Raw genomic sequence first — 14203 nt, 5'->3', positions numbered from 1 at the left:
ACGGCGACTGCGGGGCGGTTAACTGCGGCCTCGGCGCGTGGGCGGGCTGTGCGCCTGCGCGAGCTACGGGACGCTAACGGAGGCCTGCGGTGCTGTGCTAGCGGGGCGGCGGGGCTCGCTGCGACGAGCTGACCTCGGCGGGGCAGGTAAGCGGGCAGAGGCTGGAATAGGGGCTGCACGGGCCCAGGAGGGCCGGCCGTCCGCTGCTGTGGAGAGGTCGGGTTTTGAAAAGCGCGGAATGGGAGTTTCCCCCCTGGCGCGGCTGGGAAACGCCTGAGATCCCTACTGACCCCAGGTCTGCTGCTCCCCAAAGCAGGTGTAAGCTCTGTCGTGCTGTGCCCTTGGCGTGCCTGAGCCCCTCGAGTCACTTCGGGCGCCCGCGGCGCTCCCGGTTTTCACTGCCTGCCTGGTGGCTGCAGCGGCGGGCAGGTTCGTGGCCCNNNNGAGGGCGGCGGGGGGCGGTGCCGCCGAGGGAGCCAGGTTCCCTGGAGGCCGCGAGCATCCGAGGCGACAGCCACGCCCAGCGCTAGGTGGGCACACGATTGTCTTTGTTGTCGCGCGGGGACCAGAGTCTTCCCAAGCCCTGGTTACTCCCTTTGTGAACTCCTGGGTGTAACCGTGTGTGCACCTCTCTCCCTAATGAGTTAGGATACCCCAGATGAAAATACACCTTTTTTTCTGATTATAAAGTTATACAGCCCCATTGTTTTTAGAGATAAATCCAAGAAGTACGAACGTATAAAGAAAAAAAGGGAAGAAAATACTAGATATTCCATCGGCCTCAGATAACCATACAAAAAACCCCACTTCATATTTGGGTTTCCTTCAGATATATTCATTACGAATATATACTTACATGATTATGCTTATAAAATATTTATTTTTATATAATTGTATATTTTGAATATAATAAAGCATATTCATTTAAAAAGTAGATTATGCCTTAGAATTTTCGGAACACATGCTTGTCAAATATAGATAGGTATTACCGTTTTTAATGGATGCATGGTATTTCTTGAAATTGCTGTACTGTACAATATATTATTTAACCAATACCCTAATGATGGATACTTGTTTTTCCAGCTTCTTCATCATAAAATAGGATGATGGTGGCTACAGGTATGTATACATGTTTGCATTCTTGTTCAGTTTATCTCCTTAGAGTAATTCTTGGAAGTGGATTATGGCTTGGAAATTGTGGTACAGTTTAAATTGTGATTCATAATGCTAAGCTGCCCTCTAGAAAAATTAATGTCCTCCCACCCATCCACACAGTGTAACCATGCTTATTTCTCCACCCTCTAACTGGCGCTGGATATTGAAAAATCTTACCAATCTAAAAGGGTATCTTAATGTTTTTATTTGTTATGAATGAGATTAAACATCCTTTTCTGTGTGTATTAGTCATTATTTCTTTGGTAAATCATCTGTCTTTCCCCTATTCTGGTTTGTGTACCTCTTAAGAGCTTTCTAAGAGGAGTTCGAATTTGTGATTTTGAACCTGTTAACAGGTGTTCCTGTTAACACTTGTTCTGTTAACAAGTGTAACGGTTGTTTCTTTGGATTAAGGTTGTCTTTTGTCAGTGTTTGTTTTGTTTTGTTCTAATGTTGTAGTTCTTTAAGCTGCTTGCTTACCTCCCCAGAGGTAGAGGAATTTGTTGTAACTCTGCAGTAGCCCCCCTGTAATGGTTAGAATCCAACTACTATTCCAGTTTAAAATCCTCCCCTTCCACCCTTGAAACCTTTTCACTTGCAACTACTAAGCCTGGGACACTGAGTTGCTCCAGATTTTTGAAGAGAAGGTGCTGTTGGGTATTTTGGTCAATATTACCAGAATCTGCAAAATATAAGCTGCTCTAGCTTCTGTGTGAAAGTTTCCCAAGTAAAGCGAAAGGATTATCAGGTCTTTATATTAAACATAAAGAATTTACAGTTACCTGTGGGCCTTACTAAAGTTTATATTTTGTTATTTACAAATACCCATCTTCATACATTCAAGAAAAAGAATGGAGTGTGCCATAATTTAACTGCAAAGAAGATAACAGGTTAATCACTGTGAAGTATAGTACACATGCCCTAAAAAATCTCTTTGGGCTTTAGTGTTGGAGATCCTCCTAGCCCGGACAGAATGCTATTCCATTTCTGTCCCTGCTTCATTGTTTATCTTTTTATTAGGTAGTTTTGTATTGCATGAACGTTGAAATAAATGGTGTAATACTTTTCATAAAGAACCATTTTATTTACTATATATGTATAATGTTACATATAATATATATTACATGTTATATATTCATATATAATGTGTATAATGTCATTTCAACTTCACCACCTATTGGAATAATTCCATTTTTCCAATGAAGAAAGGAAGATCTAAGGCCTACTTCTAATGTTTATTTAGTTCCTACCTTGAGTCAGAAGCTCAAATTTATAAATTTGATAAATATTACCTCAGATAATTTAGGTACTTTTGCAAAGTTACATTTTGGGATTCATCATTGTTTCATCTATGATGATTTTCTTGAGTTGATCTATGGTAACTCCCAAAGACATTATCACTAAATGCTGCTTCTACTAGATTTGATAGTATAGTCTAGTTAACCTTGAAAGGATTTTACTTAAGATGTAGGACCTTGATCCTCTCACTCCTTTGCTTCTATAGAATCTGCCAAGCATGGCTTTTTAGTGTTTTTTTGTCCCATGTATCATCTCTTTAGAGTTGATGTTTTTTAAATAGTGATTTCATAAACTGTTCTTTTTCCAGGTTTTTCTTCAACTCAAAAACTAATGGCAGTGGAGATACACTGAAATCAGGTAGGAAGTTGAAAAAATGAAATGCTTTGGTTTGTCCTTAACATGTGAAAGTGAGGATGTTCTACTATATTCAGTGATTACACTGAAAAAGATCCTTACATCAAAATTAAAGAAGAAAGCAATACTTTAAGAACATTCAGGGTATTAGGAAAATTTGGCAAATCAGGTTCCAAAAACCAATGACCTGATTCAAAATCCAGAGGACTTGGATTGTGCAATTGGCTAGTAAGAATAAACCTCAGTTATTTTGTACACTATTTTCCCATCTCTAAAATGAGGATCTTTTCCAGTTCCTACCCTGCTAGAATGTAAAAGCTATTATGTGTCTTCTTCAGTACTCCAAGGTCACTTGACTTTTCTTATACTATTTTACATCCTAAACCTGGAGTTTTTTCAGTGAAATCTTTTATCTGTGGCCCACCAGCTACTAAGCTTCTGTGGCACTGAACACAGCATCAGTTCAGTCTGTGTATGTTAATATTGTTTGTAATTGTCCCATATGTTGTCTTAGCTAGCAGCTTGAGGATATAAACCATACTTGTATCCCTGGGGTTTTGAACCTAAGTAGGAACAAACTGTTGATTGGTAAGTAAAACTTTGGATCTCGGACACATAATTATTTCATAAATGTACAGAAGTATTTCACTCTGCAGTGATGAAAATTAGTATCGAGGCAGGTCTGAGTTCATTTGATGTTTATTATTATTGTAATTGCTATAAGAGCTAATGTATCATTTTAAAAGAATTTTGAACTCTTTTGAATAAATATTGGTGTTAATATTTTGAGGGTTACTTATATTTGAGAACAAAGCCCCACCTTATTTTCCTGTCCCTTGCGTCTTAGATGTGCTTAAGTCTGAAACCTAGGTGTTATCCTGAAAGCCTCCCTACTTTTGAACCTCACATTCACTCAGCCATAAAACCCTGTTGCTTCTCCTTTCTTAATTTCAAATTCATCTACTTCTTTCCATCCCCCTTATTACAAATCTAGTCTAGGCCATCATCATCTAATTCCTTGATTACTCTAAGAGCCTCCTAACTGGTCCCACTGTCTTGCCCTCTTCCAGTTCACACCATATCCAGAGCAATATTTTTGCTACACAATTCTGGCTTGTATTTTTTTATTCCCCCAGTGGCCTCTCAAGATAAAAATCTAAGCTTTTTTAGGAAGGCTTACAGGACTCTACAAACATGATTCTTGCTTCCTTTTCTAAACTATGCTGTTGTCAGTGTCATGCCATAGACTCCTGTATTTACAATTACCTGCAGGCAAATGCTGCTCTCTCTCACGCTTTACACAAACTGCATCTTCTGCCTTGGACGCACTTAAAAAGTTCTGCTTCTTTATCCCCACTTTAACTGTCTCCCACTTCTTCTACAAGATTTAGCTTGGAAATCTCTTTATAAGAGTTTTCCTAAAACCACTACACCAGGGGGTGGTAAACTCCATGGCCTATTTTTATATGGCCCATGAACTAAGCTAAGAATGTTTTTTACATATGTAAAAGGTTGTGAAGAAGAAAAAGGGGGGGAACTGGATGGCTCAGTCACTTAAGCGACTGCCTTTGGCTCAGGTCATGATCCTGGGGTCCTAGGATCGAGTCCCGCATTGGGCTCCCTGCTCAAGGGGAGTCATCTTCTCCTTCTCTCTCCCCGCTGCTCATGCTCTCTCTTTCTCAAATAAATAAAATCTTAAAAAAAAAAAAAAAAGACTGTGTAACCAAGACAATTTGTGGCTCACAGCACTAGACTGATAAGCTTTATAAGAGATGCTGTGTTTTATTCAGTTAGGTCACTTTCAGGTAGTAGTGTGCCTTTCATAAACCAATGTACCAAATATTTAACTGATTAAAGTTCTTATTTTAAATTTCTCTCTTAAAAAATAAGACACTCAGGTAAAGCTCTTTACAAGAATTCAGATGAGTAGTGAGTACCTCATTTACTTTTTAAAAAGACAGCATAACAAATTAGACACTTGCAGGATCAGCCTTTAATGAATTTGAACACAAGGCACAGGTTTTCATGTGTATGTAAATCTCTCCATTTCACAATTGCTTTTTGCTGCTTCTATCTATTAATCCTTTTGGGGAGGAATGAGAATGTTTGAACTCTTAATTCAAGCTAGAACTTCCTTTATAGGGCTTAATGGTCATTGGGGTTGGGTTTTTTGTTTTGTTTTTTTTTTTTCAAAGAATCAATCATCTGAATTTTAAGGACTTCTTGCAGTACATATTATCTTGGATTTCTTTTCTGTTCACCTACCACTAAGTAGTTGTTGCCTCCCAGATCCTGTTATGGTTAACTGATGCTTCTAATTTCTGTATCAACACAGACTCTCTTTGTTGGCTTCTCCAAAAGAGTATTTTCTTCCTCCATTGTATCATTACAGTCCCTTTTCGCTTTCGTTTCTTCCTCATGGAATAAATGTGGGTGCTCGATGCGTCCCCTACGTACAAAATGTTGGATCCGGGATTCTAATCCTTGGCATTTAGGACGATCCATTAGGGGTTTATATGTGCGCATTTTCACTCCTTCTACAAAGGCACTGGTCTGCTTTATGACAGAGGGCTTAACATTTCTCCATTCTATCACTCCATCCATCTTTGGTCCTATAATATATACAATCAAATATTACATGGATGCTTTACCACAATAGAATCACCTCCAAACTTTATATAAATCTACCTCCCCCCATACCCATATAACTTTGGTTCAAGTAAATGTATCCAAGGATCTTCCTGTTATACCTGTCCCACAGGGGACTGCTACGGAGTCCAATCCTTGTAGCATGCTATACAGCATGTGCGTTTTAACAGCATGATTAGCCCATAGTTGTTGTAGATGGGTCACATTGAACTCCTGAACCTCCCGATCATAAATCCACTGGATATTTTCAAACTTACAATCATACAAGACTAGAGGAAATTCTACGGCCATACTAGAGAGAAAAAGAGACAAGAAACACAGCATGAAAATACACAGCAGCCATCCAACAGCCTTGTTTTTTAAGAACATGGTGGTGGGGAGGGTAGGTAATTGGGTTAAAAGGGGAAAAACTTTGTCAGTATTGACCAAAAGATAAGAAAATAAAAAAAGATCCCTAACCTTGAACAACTTTACCATGAAAAGAAAAAAACAACAAACCATGGATCAACTAGTTAGGCTTGATCTATATTAGGGTAAATTTCAGTGATAACAGGTCGCCGAGAGGTGAGCTAACTTACCTCAACCATAATGCTATAAAATTATTTTTTTTATTTTTCCAAACTTGTTACTTTTGTATGGTATGAAGTAAAAACTAGATTTCACTGCTTAGGAATGAATTGTTGGTCTATCTGACCTCAGCCTGCTCTCAAAAGAAAAGTCTGACTATTCTTCCCATCTTTCCTACCATTTTCAGACACTGAATATTAGGAAAAATTCAAAAGTACAATAGTATGACTACCCAATAATATAAAGCAAGGAAGATTTAATATGAATAGTTTGAATGCTCACTTTTAAACTTCACCGGAACCTAACAGTAATACCTCTCAACATAAATTCAGGGGAAAAAAACTTAGAAATGAATGTTACTTTATTTAAGGGGCCTGGTCCAAACACCTATTTCTTACTAATGGGACAGAACAAGGAGAGCATGTTCATAACATTCTGTAAGACAGGTGACCTAGTTAATGAGACAGTTGTTGGGAGAGGAAGATATGTTAACCTTTAATCATTTAAATTATTTAATATATTTAAAAGTATTCTAAAGACAACAATTGTTTTGGTTTTTTTGGTCTGTTTTGTTTTTAACTTACCTGTACTGAGGTTTCTGGGGGTTTTTCTCTATGTTCAGCAGCTCATCAATAATCTCTGGCTTCTCCATTCCTTGGCCAATCAGAAAAAGGATAGCCATCATACAGCGGACTTGATGATAAAGGAATGCCTGGCCAGTCACTTCAAACTGACACAACTGGAAAGGTTCTTGCCATGTCTCCTTATCCAGGCTCTGGCCCACTAGCTGTACTTGAGCAGACAGAATAGTCCTCTGAAAATTAATGACTCCATTGGCAACATCCATTTTACATAAGTTCCTAAAGTCATGTGTGCCAACATATTTCTGAGCTGCATAGTTCATGGTTACAATGTCTAAGTCAGCACGAGGGAAAAAATAGCGGTAAGTCCGCTCCAGACAGCTAAACCTAGCACTGAAGCTAGGTTCCACAGGGGCCCAGGCCAGTACACGGATGTCTGGAGGGAGTACCCGATTGAGAATGTGGGTATAGCGAATCTCTTTAGCAGCATCGCTGACTTCATCTTTTACATGAAAATCCTCTGAAGCTCTGCCCTTCAGAAAGTGAGAACGAAGGTCGAGAGAAATCACCTGTGGAATTAAAGAAAGATGTTTGTTTTGGAGACACAGTCTGCATTCTTAATACGTACACCTAAAATATGATGGTATTGCAATTGTTTTGAGAAAGAGTATAGGGGCCCTTACCTGTCCAAAGGCACTAACTCCTTTGTCTGTTCGCCCACACCGGTGATAGTTGGATGTCTGTCTGCTTTCTACTAGTCGAGTCTTGGTTAGAGCCTCAAACAGTTTCTCTTCAATTGTATTGTTTGTGTTTTCCTGACTGGCAAAGCCCTGGTATCCCCAGCCCATATAGGCTATCTTTAGGGCTACATGTCTTCGACCATGAGCACTGAAATCAAATGCACGCTTAGCTTTTCCAGCTCCTAAAGAATTTTCTCTCACGTTTGAATCTTTGTTGTTAGCCTGTTCTTTTTTAAGTCTTTGTACCTCCTGCTCCAGTTCTTGTACTCTCTTTAGGAGTTTCTCAGTCTGGATTCTATCTATTTCATTTTCAGCCATGATAAGACAACCAACCCCACGAATAAAGGAATCATACAGGTCCACTCTACCTGAAAAGAGAGTAAAAGGATAGAAGTTTCAATGTGGATTACTTTGGTGATGTCAGTATCATTCCATTATGCGCAGATAGTACCTAAGATTTGATTTAATGCCTAAAGGATATATTTCGCTTTTGTCCAGGGAGATGAGCATTAGCTTAATTGTTAAGGATCCACAGATGCTCTTCTTTCCATACTGTCTGGCCATTTCACAGGGGAAAAGAAAAGGAAGGGGGAATAAGAAATAGCATCGTTAAAGTTTAGTCGGGGAAGATGTTTGTAGATCCCATTTCTTTCTTCACTAGCTGAGATGATTTAAGGACTGATGTTACTGATATTTCTTCTTTAAAACATTTCCTTTTTTGACTTTTCATTATACTTGTCCAATCTTTCTGATCACAAAATCTGTTCCTATAGAATATGTCTATTCTCTTTCTACTAATTTTCCAATATTTCAGATAAAATTAGTGGCTTATATGTTCTAACATCTAACACTCAGTTCTGTCTTAAAAGGTGCTACAGTAGAGATTAGCCTGATTGATGAAACTTATCAATGATTGCACTTCATATTGGAAATAGAGCCTGAAGTCAAGATTTTCGCACTCTAAAGCAGTTTTGATGGCAGAAAAAAGGTAATTAAGCATCACGATCCTTTTTTTAAGTCTAATTTATGTTCTGTACCTCCAGTAGTTGTTAAGAGTCAGTCAGGAAAATGTAATTAAGATGTTGAAATTCCTGTCATATTTCAAAAATATGGGGACAAATGTACTACATCCTTAAATTTGGGACAGTGCTAGACAATCTATGACTGACGGTCACTTTAGTTATGGATTATCTCCCAAGTCTCTTCTAAGGCCATGTTATCTAATTCTTTTTTTTTTTTTTTTTTAAAGATTTTATTTATTTATTTGACAGAGATAGAGACAGCCAGCGAGAGAGGGAACACAAGCAGGGGGAGTGGGAGAGGAAGAAGCAGGCTCATAGCAGAGGAGACTGATGTGGGGCTCGATCCCGTAACGCTGGGATCACGCCCTGAGCCGGAGGCAGACGCTCAACCGCTGTGCCACCCAGGCGCCCCAATGTTATCTAATTCTTGGTAGCTCATTTAGTTTTTGGCCTTTGAGGGTTTCTTATATCTACGATAGATTAAAAGTTTAAATACAAAAAAAAAAAAAAAGAAACTATAAAAGTACTAGAAGAAAACCTTTTTTATAGTCTTGGAGTGGGAAGGGCATTTCTAAGTAAGATCCTGCAGAAGTGCAGAAACTGTAGAAAACCAAAAAACGTGACTACCTAAAATTGAAAGTTGTACCAGCAAAAAATAAAATCAGAAGGTAAACAACAAACTTGGAAGAAAAATAATTATGGCTAGGGGCTAATTTCTTAATATAGAAGTATTTTATGAATGTATACATCAGTTTTAAGGATCAAACAGAAAAAGTCCAACAACCTGAGAGGTAAATGGGAAAGGAAAAGCATTTCATACAAAAAGGTGGGGGGGGGAGCTTATAAAAATGCGTAAGAAGTTGTTCAAGTCTGCTCAATTTAAGTGCCATTCATAGGAGAACTATTTTTTACCAAACTGACTGCAGAGAAGGTTTGATAGTGCACCACTTAGGAGAAGGAATGAAGAAACAGGCTCTGGAAGATGCCATCAATACAGCTTCTTCAGAGGGCATTTGACAACAGCCAGCAAATAGAGCACACACATCTTCTGACCCACCTACTCCATTTCTAGAAATTTAACATACACATATACTTGTACAAGTATGAAAAAACTTAAAAGATACTCGTCGTAACATTCGTTTTAACAAGACTGTAACCTAAATTAAATCAGGGACTGAATGAATAAATTATGGTCGATCCATACATCGGAATCCTATGCAACTTTAAACAAAATGAAAGTCTCCATGTGCTGATATAGCTTGATCAACCGAGACTGTCTTTAAGGTTCAGAAGAGTTGCATAATATGTTCCTTTATGGTATAAGAATGTACATGTGAATATGGAAAGATTACTAGAGAAAGCGTAAGAAACTGCCTTTGAGAGATAGACNAGGGAAAGGGGAGATCCTTACTTAAAATTACATGTGCGGGACAGCATAGGGAATAAAGTCAGTGGTACTGTAATAGCGCTTTATGGTGACAGCAGCTACACTTGTGAACTTAGCATAACCTATAAACTTGTCAAATGTACACTTGAAATTCATGTAACGTTGTATGTCAACTATATTTTAATTTAAAAAAATTGCCATGTGCATGTACTAGTTTTTCAGTTTAAAAAGAAAAATTGTAGGTTATTAAAAAAAAACAAAAAAGAAAAATGGTAGGGATATTGGAAATAGTGGGCAGTAGCTACCTGTTCTAGATCCAGTCAGGAGACAAGCATTGGGCATTTGACTGGTTGGTTTGGGTTATAAAAGTTATTTCAGTGACAGGGTACTGGGATGAACAGATTTAGCTTGGCAACTGAAGATGTATTAAAATTACGTCAGCATAGAGGGGCATCCGGGTGGCTCAGACGGTTAAGCATCCAACTCTTAAGTTTGGCTCAGGTCATGATCTCATGAATCGTGAGATCAGGCCCCATGTTGGGCTGCCTGCTCAGCTTGTCCCTCTCCCTCCTCCCTTCTACTTGGGAGCGTATGCATGGGTGCGCTCTCGCAAATAAATAAAAATCTTCAAAAAATCTCTTAAGCATAGGAGTGTTTATATGCATATCACTGCTTTTGTGATGGTTTTGGATTAAGTCACTCTCATAGTTAAAAGAAAGGACTCTGAAGCCAGACTGCCTGAGTTAGACTTCCAGCTCCACCACTTACTAGCTGTGTAACCTTGGGCTAGTTATTTAACTTTATGCCCCGTGTTATTCATCTGTTGAAAGTAGGTAAAAAGTACCACTTCCTCACAGGTGAGGATTACATGAATTATAAATGGTAAGCACATAGAACAATGCTCGATATATAAAGTGCCCCTCTAAGTGTAAGTTGTATAATATCCATTAAGCATTATATGCTCCATATCATGTAGTTACAAGTTTTTGTTTTTTAAGATTTTACTGAGAGAGCGCGTGTGTGAGCAGGGAGGTGGTTGCAGAGAGAATCTCAAGCTGACTCCGTGCAGATGCAGGGCCCGATCTCACAACCCATGAAATCATGACCTAAGCCAAAAACAAGAGTCAGACACTTAACGGACTAAGCCACCTAGGTGCCCCAAGTCACAAGCTTTTTTAATGCCAGAACTCACCTGTCTGGTGCTAGGAGCTACTAAAGGTAGCAGGAACTACCAGGCATTAGAAAGTGGGGGCAAACAAGAAGAGAGTGGAAATGAAAGCAGACGATGGATTCTCCGGAGCTGAGTTAATGCTCCTCCAAACTGCTACCATATTACCCTTTACTGTAATCTATTTTATAACTATTACATTTATGATTGCCTTAGCCATTCTCTCTCCGTCTGACTACAATAAAATAGTACACAAAAAGGGAATGAACAATTTATATGAACTAGGAATTACCAGAAATCTGATCAGTATTTTTTCTTGCAGAAGGTCCTACAGTGTAGGGGAAGCAATGGAGGAACTCATGGGACCCGATGAACAAAAGTGGGCCAGTATGGATCCAGAAGAACGAATGTTGGCAGCTGCTACAGCTTTTACCCATATCTGTGCAGGGCAGGGTGAGGGAGATGTCAGGAGAGATGCCCAGCCTATCCAGTATGATCCCTACAGTAAAGCTTCAGTAACCCCAGGAAAGCGACCTGCTTTTCCTTTGCAACTGCAGTACCCACATGTAGAAAGTAATGCCACTTCAGAAACAGTCTCTGAGGCCTCCCAAAGACTCCGAAAGCCAGTGATGAAGAGAAAGGTGTTGCGAAGGAAGCCAACTGGGGAAGTATTAGTGACAGATGAGTCAATTATCAGTGAATCAGAGTCCGGTACAGAAAGTGATATGGATCTCTGGGACTTAAGACAAAGGCTGATGAGTCTACAGTTCCAGGAAGACAGGGAATCCCCAGTTGACATTTCACAAAAATTTAATTTACCACATGAATACCAAGGAATTTCTCAAGACCAGCTCATTTGCTATCTACAAAGAGAAGGAATGGGCCCTCCGGCTTATGAACAAGACCTGATTGTTGCCAGCCGACCCAAGTCCTTTATTCTCCCAAGACTGGACCAGCTGAGCAGAAACCGAGGCAAGGTAGACCGGGTAGCCCGATATTTTGAGTACAAACGAGACTGGGACTCAATGAGGTTACCTGGTGAGGATCACAGAAAGGAATTACGCTGGGGTGTCCGAGAGCAGATGCTTTCTCGAGCAGAACCCCAGTCCAAGCCTCAGCACATATATGTTCCAAACAACTACTTGGTGCCAACTGAGAAGAAAAGATCTGCCCTTCGTTGGGGTGTTCGTTGTGACCTTGCAAATGGTGTCATGCCCAGGAAGCTTCCCTTCCCTCTTTTTCCTTCTTAAATGTTTTTTTTTTAACCTCTGTTATGGGATTGTTTGGGGGTGACCTGGTTCTTTATCTCTGTCCTTCTATTTAAATAGAAACTAACTTGAAAGCCCATGGAACATTATACAGTAAGGACTTCACCCATCATTGGTCTTTCCTAGGTCTGTATCACATTGGTATCAAATACCCCTTCACTTCCAAATTACCACTCTCAAATCCACTAACTGCAAGAGAAATCATGCCAAAGAAAAACAGACCTAGTCTTCTCACTTTGTCAGATAGCACTGTTTCTGTTCTTTACTGTTTTTAACCTTTGGCCAATGTGAGTTGCTGTTTTTAAAGTTGCTGGGCATTAAGCTTATTCATTAAAGAATTGGGATTTTGTGAACTTGATCTTATTTTTACTTATTAATACTTCCCAAAGTAAGATGATCTCAAAACTGAGTTATGACTCTGGTTCCAATCATTACTCCCTATCATACTTTCACCACTTAAATACTGAGAGCCAAAGGAAAGGAACAAAAAACTGTCCTTTATGCACACAATCTTAAAGGAACGAAGAAAAGTAACAACATATCTCCATTACTAAAGGAACATACTAAATCTAGAAAATTTAAATGCTTCTTAATAGACAATAACTATTATATAACATATAGGATTCTAACCCTTTTTTTTTCTTTTTAAAGATTTTATTTATTTATTTTGACAGAGAGACAGCCAGCAAGAGAGGGAACACAGGCAGGGGGAGTGGGAGAGGAAGAAGCAGGCTCCCAGCGGAGGAGCCTGATGTGGGGCTCAATCCCAGGACTCTGGGATCACGCCCTGAGCCACCCAGGCGCTCCACTAACCCAAGTTTTATTTCAGAATTACTTCAATAATTTATTGCCCTCCAATTGTCACTTCTAGAATACCATGCTTTTTATAATTTGCCACTGAGATTTTCTTGGAAATTATGCCCGTCACTTGAAGGCTATTCCCACCCAAAAAGAGTTTATTAACATTTGGAACTAGATGTAGACACGAATACCGAAATGAACCTGGCATATTTGGGTACGGACCAAAACACTAATTCAGTTCACCTTAAATTGGATCTGTTATTGATGCTTCTAATCCACGGAGGAACATCTAAATCTGGAGGTTGTGTTTTAGCATTTGAAGCCATTAATTAGAGTGACCGCAGAAATAGTTTGCTTGTTCAAGGGAAAACAGCTGTGCAATGCAGAAATGAGTAACTTTGACCATTACTATCTGCTATATCTTCTCCATAATATTTAAGCTACATCATTCATCCAGTTCCACTGCGAGACATTTATCAGGAAAAAAATAATCAGTAACTCAAAGACAGATGTAGGAAATGCTCACTGCAAATAAGTAAAAACTGCAAACTATCCAACAGTGAAATGATTAAATAGAAAATAGCCATTGAAAATAACGGGAAACTAATGAAAAAGTACAAATTAAATGAAACAGGTTGTAAGCTATATGATCGCAGTCATGTGCACAAAGCACAAGGAAAAATCAAAACGTAGTGGGATTAAAGGTAGTTTTTATATTTAAAATTAAAAGCCACATGGCATTTTATATGCAAATTACACCAAAGACTTACCTCCATATTATCTCAAAGCCCAATAATTACCAACACAAAAAGTTTCCAGAATACCTAGTTTAACCCATAGTTAACCAAAGAACTAGTCCAAAGGGCTTAAGCGCAGGTAAGATTTGTGGCAAAAAGACTTGAGCCCAAGACCCCTGACTCGGTACAGAGCTTCCTCCAGCACACCACAGCAAACCCTAAGCAGACCTAACGCTTGGAAACGGGCTGCCAAATTACCACAATGAGGGAATTGGTGTATGCGCTGAGCATCGACTGTAAACATAATTCGCTATCGCTAGAGTTTCAATACTTATTTTTTGACGTTACAAGACTTAAATCTCAAAACATTAATAACCAGTGGAGTAGGAGAAAGCGTTTTCCATGATGAACCTTATTTTAAACCAAAGAGGGAAGGAGGAGGAATACCCAAAGGATCAGGAGACACGCGCTATGA

The 14203-nt window shown here is 39.2% G+C and overlaps 2 protein-coding genes across 6 annotated transcripts; one reads left to right on the top strand and one right to left on the bottom strand.

Moving 5' to 3' along the window:
* Positions 1 to 12: 12 nt before the first annotated feature.
* Positions 13 to 12548, top strand: HYLS1 (HYLS1 centriolar and ciliogenesis associated). Of its 5 annotated transcripts, none has more exons than XM_040631065.1 (6): positions 25 to 146; positions 314 to 530; positions 1084 to 1119; positions 2762 to 2811; positions 8215 to 8333; positions 11245 to 12548. In XM_040631065.1, the coding sequence occupies exons 5-6, from the start codon at positions 8320 to 8322 to the stop codon at positions 12170 to 12172; spliced, it is 942 nt and encodes a 313-aa protein (XP_040486999.1). In that variant the 5' UTR covers positions 25 to 146; positions 314 to 530; positions 1084 to 1119; positions 2762 to 2811; positions 8215 to 8319; the 3' UTR covers positions 12173 to 12548. The 5 variants fall into 5 exon arrangements, with proteins under 5 accessions (XP_040486998.1, XP_040487001.1, XP_040486999.1 ...); XM_040631066.1 differs by having other exon boundaries at positions 40 to 146; positions 317 to 530; XM_040631064.1 differs by lacking the exon at positions 314 to 530 and having other exon boundaries at positions 13 to 146.
* On the bottom strand, positions 4784 to 8174 carry PUS3 (pseudouridine synthase 3). The gene is made up of 4 exons (XM_008688282.2): positions 7289 to 8174; positions 6609 to 7174; positions 5559 to 5749; positions 4784 to 5420 (listed from the first exon to the last, which is right to left on the bottom strand). The coding sequence occupies exons 1-4, from the start codon at positions 7661 to 7663 to the stop codon at positions 5110 to 5112; spliced, it is 1443 nt and encodes a 480-aa protein (XP_008686504.1). The 5' UTR covers positions 7664 to 8174; the 3' UTR covers positions 4784 to 5109.
* Positions 12549 to 14203: the final 1655 nt, after the last annotated feature.

This window comes from Ursus maritimus, unplaced genomic scaffold (assembly GCF_017311325.1).
Source record: "Ursus maritimus isolate PB19 unplaced genomic scaffold, ASM1731132v1 scaffold_16, whole genome shotgun sequence".
In the NCBI taxonomy this organism is placed as follows: domain Eukaryota; kingdom Metazoa; phylum Chordata; class Mammalia; order Carnivora; family Ursidae; genus Ursus; species Ursus maritimus.
Note: the sequence above shows the minus strand (reverse complement) of the source record. Positions and strands in the feature narration are given on the sequence as shown.